Genomic DNA, 7,924 nt, shown 5'->3' with positions numbered 1-7,924 from the left:
GTTAGATAACACACGCCTGACTTCCTGCTCTGAAATCACACTCGTCTGTTCCCTTTTACTGAAACCTAAAACACTCAAATAAACACTGAGATTAAAGGTGGGACGATACGAGCGAAAACATCATCTCAGTCATTTTATACGATACACATCGCGATAATTAGGTTTGCTAACAAAACAGTTAAAAAAAAAAAAAATACACAGTGTGTAAAACTATGATGATAAATGAGCATTTATTTATATATTTACAAGCAAAATAAAAACAGACAAACAAATTTTTTAAAAAAAAAGGTAAACAAAAATAAATTCTGGACAAATCTATGATTTTATCATTTAAAGATTTAAACGTGGACTACGTCAAAGCAGAGTCTGTTTTAGTTGTTATTTAAATTTAAATAAATTAATAAATACCTGTAACATCTCAGAAAAGTGTATAGTGAGACAATTTATCACCACAACAATATTATAAGTAAGTAAATAAATAAATAAATAAATAAAATCTCAGAAAGGTGTATAGTGAGATAATTTATCACCATAACAATATTATAAACAAATAAATAAATAAATAAATAAAATCTCAGAAAGGTGTATAGTGAGATAATTTATCACCATATCGATATTATAAATAAATAAATAAATAAATAAATAAATAAATAAAATCTCAGAAAGGTGTATAGTGAGATAATTTATCACCATATCGATATTATAAATAAATAAATAAATAAATAAATAAATAAATAAATAAAATCTCAGAAAAGTGTATAGTGAGATAATTTATCACCATAACAATATTATAAATAAATAAACAAATAAATAAATAAATAAATAAAATCTCAGAAAAGTGTATAGTGAGATAATTTATCACCATATCGATATTATAAATAAATAAATAAATAAATAAATAAATAAATAAATAAAATCTCAGAAAGGTGTATAGTGAGATAATTTATCACCATAACAATATTATAAATAAATAAACAAATAAACAAATAAATAAATAAAATCTCAGAAAGGTGTATAGTGAGATAATTTATCACCATACCGATATTATAAATAAGTAAATAAATAAATAAATAATACCTGTAACATCTAAGAAGTGTATAGTGCGATCATTTATAACCATATCGAATAAATAAATAAATAAATAAATAACATCTAAGAAAAGTGTATAGTGAGATCATTTATCACCATATTGACATTATAAATAAATAAATAAATAAATAAATCGATATACACATGTTAAGCCCTAACTGTGATTAAATCTCACATTATAATATTTTTCCAGAACAAAGACAGAACAACTCGAACTTTTAAATGCTAATAATGAGGATTAATAAAGAGAAATGACGTTATAGTTTAAAATGTGTCGTTTATTTGGATCCTTCCTCCTCCTCCTCCTCCTCCTCCTCCTCCTCCTCATTATAACGTAAAGCTGCAGTTTATTAGTGTTCAGGCTGAACGATACGGAACTGCGTCAGAACACACAGCTGTTTAAACACCGGCGTCTGTTTACACGGAAAACACAGCGAGCAGAGCAGCAAACATTTACGCCGTCTGTTTCTCACCGCGCCGATTTCAACAGCTGCTCAAAAGGGAGGAGTGGGCGGGGCTAGCGGCACTGCTCGATGCTGATTGGTTACATACGGTACAGCAAGTCACACAACACGCAACACCGTAAATACGAAAAGAAAACAAATAAACTGGCTGATTTTTTTAAATGATTACAATCTACATTATTACATTACATTACATTATATACTATACTGTAACCATGGTAACCTGTCAGTCATTCTAATGGAGGACACATCAAGGCAACCCACTTATTTATTTATTTATTTATATTCAAACAAACGCAGTAGTATAAATTATACTCTGTACGTTTTATATCACGAGGGCGTTTTCACGCGCGAGTTTTGCGGGCGGGGCTTATACTCACACACACACTATGGGCGGGGCTTATACTCACACACACACTATGGGCGGGGCTTATACTCACACACACACTATGGGCGGGGCTTATACTCACACACACACTATGGGCGTGGCTTATACTCACACACACACTATGGGCGTGGCTTATACTCACACACTATGGGCGGGGCTTATACTCACACACACGCACACACACACCTTATGGGCGGGGCTTATACTCACACACACACACAATGGGCGTGGCTTATACTCACACACACTTTATGGGCGGGGCTTATACTCACACACTCTATGGGCGGGGCTTATACTCATACACTCTATGGGCGGGGCTTATACTCACACACTCTTTACGGGCGGGGCTTGTACTCACACACTTTATGGGCGGGGTTAAACTCACACAATTTGTGGGCGGGGATTATACTCACACAATTTGTGGGCGGGGCTTATACTCACACATTTGCATTCACATAGGAAAAAAAAATTCTCGACTCCACGATTCCTCAACGTTACTTTTGTGCTGTTTATCTGTACTGTTTACTTAGAGGTAAACAATAGATCCTGGTCGGAAGACTGAAGGGATCTAGTGGGTTGATACTCCGTCGATAACTCAGAGAGATAAGTAGGGGCCAAATCATTTAGAGATTTGAGGAGAAACGAGGAGCAAAAGTTTAAAATCCGCTCCCGCTTTTTAACCCCAACTCAAGAGTCGAGGCGCAGCAGCATTTTGAAGAAGCTGCTAAACGGTAATAAAGCTGTCTGGCTAATCCCGAAATAAAGTGAGTTGCAGTATCCAGCCTAGATGAAATAAAAACGTGAATTACTTTTTCAAAATCTTTAAAAGAGAGAGGAAAAGGCTTTGCTTTAGAAAGCAATCACAGCTGGAAAAAAAAAAAAAAAAAAAAGCTTTGACAACTGAGTTTATTTGACGGTTAAACTTTAAGCCGTCATCAAAAATAAAACCCACGGTTTCAAGCACAAAGACATTCCACCCAAATCTAATTTCGTGGAATTTAAAAACTCAGACAGACTAAAAAAAATCATTTCAGTTTTCTTTTCATTGAAAACTAAAAAATGTAATGAAAGCCAAGCCTTCAAATCTGCCAAACATGCCGTAAGAGACTCAAGACCCTCGTGTACTCGGGTGTTTCACAGTCTCTACTGTCACGTCTTCAACTCTCCACTGGCTCCCAGTTAAATATCGTATCCATTTTAAAACATTGTTGTTTGTTTATAAGGATTTGCACAAACTGGCTCCTTCATATATCTCCGATCTCCTTCCGCTCCACTGTTACGCCTCCAGGGAACTTCGATCAACTCGTAGTATTCAGTTGAAATCAAAAGGAGATCGTACCTTTTCAGTCGCTGCTTCACAGCTTTGGAACAATTTGCCACTCTGTATAAGAACTTCACCAACATACGCTGATTTTAAAATTCTTAAAACGTATTTATTTACTGTTGCATATGGTCATAAGTAAGCGCAGTGGCACGACTGTAGCGTACTATAGTGTATCTGTTGCTGTGTTTTATGTTTACTTTTGTATTTTTGGTATATGCTTAAATCTTGTACAGCGCTTTGGCCAACAGCGATTGTTTTTAAACGTGCTTGATAAATATAAATAAATAAATAAATAAATAAATATGACTGACTGATAAGAAAAAAACAAAAACAAGCGTAAAATACTCTAATCTAACCTGAGTTTATCTTCTTTTAGGAAGTTCCACAACAGACGCTAACACCTGACTTCCTGACTTCTCTCTAATAACAGCTACTTCCTCTATTTACTTTCTAAACTCAGTTTCACACACAGGCTCATGAGAACATTACAAACCCTGATTAAATCTCTCTCGAAGTCCATGAGAAGCTTTTCTTCATGGCCGTGAAGCCGCTTCAGAGATCACTTACAGCGGGGAAATTCAGGAAGCGTTATTTATTATTCATTATTATTCATGACTGAAACCTGACAGGAGATAATAATAAACCAGGAGCGTTAAAATAAACGACGGCGTTTAAAACACGCGACGCTCGAAATGAACTACACAGCGCATTCGCTCTGGGTTCTGGATCCTGATTGGTCAGAAGTGTGTGATTAATTCTCTATAACGGCAGCTCTGACGGTAGCGCAGGTTTATTTTAACGCGCTCGTTCTGATACGTTACGGTTTCTATAGCAACAGCTCATTCACAGCGACTTGGGGAAGTTTTCTGTAAGCCGAAGCTTGTTTATTTAACATAATATGGAAGGAGTCTCCAGTGTCAGCGCTTTGTATTTGAACTAGATGAATAAAAATACAGAAATAAACTCAGACGGAACGCCGCAGTAATTAAGAACGTCTCACGGAGCAACGCGTGAAATGTGGATTTCTTGGTATTAAGCGGATTTGTTTTTAAAAACATAAGTGTTTATATTACACGAGAACTCGCTTCACAACATTAAATGTAGCTATAAACAGATAAAAAACACGACATGTCATTCTTTAATAAATAAAACACTGCAATCGTCGTTAAATCGCTGTTGTATAAGGAGAATAAAACACTCAGGGGCGTGCCGTTGGAGGAAAATAATCAACTAATAACTCCGCTTCATCAGCGCTTTATCACTTACATATATATAAAATACACCTTATATAGCATTTTACTATAATAATAAATAAATAATAAACTTTATTTTAGATGTAGAATGTCTGAAAAATGTTAAATGTACAATATTTAATACTTCAGGCCAGTAAAAAGGCTTCAACAACAGAGTTAACTATTAAACATACTGCATACTTCCGTACTAAACAGTACAGATAAACAGCACTGTAGCGTGTATTAGCGTACTATTCTAACCGCACTATGTAGTATGCTAGTATGCATTACAGAACACAGCGTTACAACTCGAATATTTTACTAAATAATATCAGTACACTTAAATATGGGTTTGTGTTTAGTATGTTTACATCGATAAACATTATTAATCGTTATAAAGTGACATATATTACAAATTATAAATGATCCAAAATGATTTTAAAAGCTAACTAGCTCAAGTTTCTACACTGAGCTAGCTTTAAAATAAAAACACAGCATGCTAACTAACTAGCTAGCTAGCTAACTTAGCTACCATGGTAACCACACTCGCTAACCACTAGCTACTTAGAGTTATTTTTGTTAGCATTTGCAATGACGTTTACATTTTAAATAAATAAATGACAACGATATTTGGAAACTAGTGTAATAAAATAAACTCAGCTAATGCTAGCTCTTTAGCTCGATAGCTGGCTAGCTAGCTAGCACGCTAGTCGCGTTTAAACATTCAAACTGGAACTCATGGAAGCTAAAAAACACACGCACAAATACAAACTATATGTATAAATAATATATATTTTTTAAAATACTCACACATAACTGGCTTGCCCACTCCATTTTTGTGCGTTCGCTAATTTGAATGAAGCTATCTCAACTACGATTAAACGCAGGCCGAATCCCAAATTCCTTTCTAGTACACTAAGTAGTGCACTTCATACTGCGCGGACGCCATTACGCCATAGTAGAGTAGTAGTGCACTTGCGTAGGGAACATGGCGCCATTTGTGATTGAACCACCGACATCTTGCTAAAGCTAATGCGATTGACATGACCTTGTTTAGCCGGAGATTTAGAGATATTTAAGCTGTAAATCCTGCGTCCTGAATCCTCCTGAGGAGCCACACAGACGGAAAAAACATCCGAGAAGCTAATTTTAGACCTGATAAACCGAATTAAAAGTAGAAATAAGAGTAAAAAAGCACCAGAAAAGAGCTTACCCGAAGTGAAGTGTGGTTCAACTCGGCCCTTCTTCTGTTCCTCCTGCTCTGATCATATGAGTCAGCTACGCACACTAGCGTACTACATAGTATACACCAACACTGTTTACGCTCTGCTTAATACGCCAGCATAATTAATACTGCACATTAATGATGCATACATACTAAACACAAACCCATGTTTAAGTGTACTGACATTATTTAGTAAAATAGTAAAGCTGTCTCGTTGTAACGCTGTGTTCTGTAATGCATACTAGCATACTACATAGTGCGGTTAGAATAGTACGCTAATACACGCTACAGTGCTGTTTATCTGTACTGTTTAGTACGGAAGTATGCAGTATGTTTAATAGTTAACTCTGTTGTTGAAGCCTTTTTACTGGTCTGAAGTATTAAATATTGTACATTTTACATTTTTCAGACATTCTACATCTAAAATAAAGTTTATTATTTATTTATTATTATAGTAAAATGCTATATAAGGTGTATTTTATATACATGTAAGTAATAAAGCGCTGATAAATCGGAGTTATTAGTTGATTATTTTCCTCCAACTACACAGCCGAGTGTTTTATTCTCCTTATACAACAGCGATTTAACGACGATTGCAGTGTTTTATTTATTAAAGAACGACACGTCATGCTTTTTATCCTTTTATAGCTACATTTCATGTTGTGGAACGTCCGTGAAGCGAGTTAGTTCCCGTTGTCGCTTACGTTATAGCAGCTATAAACAGTCGTTCCTTCACCAGCCTCTCTTTTATTCTCTCTCTCTTGAAGTTACAAGACAAAGGAAAATAAAAAGAAGCGTAAACTCGTCTGTCCCGCAGACGTCGGAAAACTTAAAGTTACAGCTTCGCCTCTGACACTGGAGACTCCTTCCATAAAGGTTAAAGTTCACAGAAAACTTCACCACATCAGCGCTTTTTTAATCGGTGTATTATCATCGAGCACGTTACACACATACGTTATATATTTTGTAAAATAAACAGCATTTCTGATGCGAGTAGAAAGCTCTCGCACGTCCCACAGGCTGTCAGCGAGTCCTCAGAATCAGAAGATGAACCTTTTGTGTGTTTGAAAGTTAATCCGGTGGCTGAAACCCCACAATCAGGGATTTGAGAAAAACACAGTTTGCAGTTTCTCACACTCTGAACACTGAGAGGGAAGAAAACTTCATAAACAAGCCTGTGAATTGCTCGAAGCTCTGAATCTGATGTTTATTTTTTACACAGTGTGAGCACTGCAGATTTACAGCACTGAGCTCTGTGTGTGTGTGTGTGTGTGTGTGTGTGTGAGAGAGAGAGAGAAAGAACATACTATACACACATTATGTATCTAAAGATGGAAAGATGCACAGCCTCTAGTTTAACAAGCCTGAATCATTTATGATGTGGTGCATTTTGCTTATTTCTACTGCAGCGCTGTGTTTAAACTGCACTAAACACCGAAAAATGTCAAATGTACGTAGTAAAATGTACGTAGACGTGTGACGTGTGACATGTGGATGAAATGTGGAACATTACACACTTCTCCGAGCGCTCAGCCATGAGAACTTCAGATCTTTTCGGTGAGTCAGATCGATCGATTCGACTCACCAATATGAATCGATTCTTTTTTTTTTCCTCCAATTTTTTGGTCTTTGCCTGTCCATCACTTAAAACTGTTCCATGAATCACAATAATATAATTGTGTAATGTTTCACATATTGTATTGCATTTATTATTAAAAAGCGTTATTATATTAATGCCACGTTCGACTAAAGCTTGTAATCTTCACCTAGGAAAAAAAAACGCAAAGAAACACCTCTTCAACTTCCAACTTTTCCTCTTTGGAAGGTCGGGAAGGTCGTCCTCAACCCCGAGCTCAGCAGATGGCGCTGTGTCAACATGGCCGCCCAGACCGTCAACCGTAAATAAAATATCGCTTGGTTACTTTAAACGAGTTTAGATCGTGTTTACTTTAGATCAGCTGACACGTTAGCTGGTTCAATCTGTAACACCGACTGTACAGTTCAGTTGTGAGGAAGTGAACGCATCATGAACACATCATGAACTTATGATCACTGAAGTTCGCTGTCTAGCTTGTTGCTAACAAAACATGTTTTCATGGAGGTGTCCATGTTCCAAGCTCAAAAATTTACCTCCACAATATACACTATATACAAACACACACAGGAGAGTCAAATACATGTCTGAGCTTGAATCGACTCTGA

The 7,924-nt window shown here is 36.0% G+C and overlaps 1 protein-coding gene across 3 annotated transcripts in view; it reads right to left on the bottom strand.

Moving 5' to 3' along the window:
• Positions 1–5,809, bottom strand: part of ap1b1 (adaptor related protein complex 1 subunit beta 1) — a 54,939-nt gene extending 49,130 nt beyond the window's left edge. The window contains exon 1 of one of the 3 annotated variants that reach the window (XM_053228945.1): positions 5,711–5,809. Coding sequence is in view for 2 of the 3 variants with exons in the window: in XM_034298942.2 (XP_034154833.1) it covers positions 5,308–5,331 (24 nt within the window). In the remaining variant the exon portion in view is untranslated. Of the gene's footprint in view, positions 1–5,307; positions 5,677–5,710 lie in introns of those variants that run through there. The other 2 variants (XM_034298942.2, XM_034298944.2) reach the window with 2 other exon arrangements.
• Between the last annotated feature and the right edge of the window lie 2,115 nt (positions 5,810–7,924).

Source organism: Pangasianodon hypophthalmus, chromosome 24, assembly GCF_027358585.1.
Source record: "Pangasianodon hypophthalmus isolate fPanHyp1 chromosome 24, fPanHyp1.pri, whole genome shotgun sequence".
Lineage (NCBI taxonomy): Eukaryota > Metazoa > Chordata > Actinopteri > Siluriformes > Pangasiidae > Pangasianodon > Pangasianodon hypophthalmus.
This window is presented reverse-complemented; position numbering and strand designations above follow the sequence as displayed.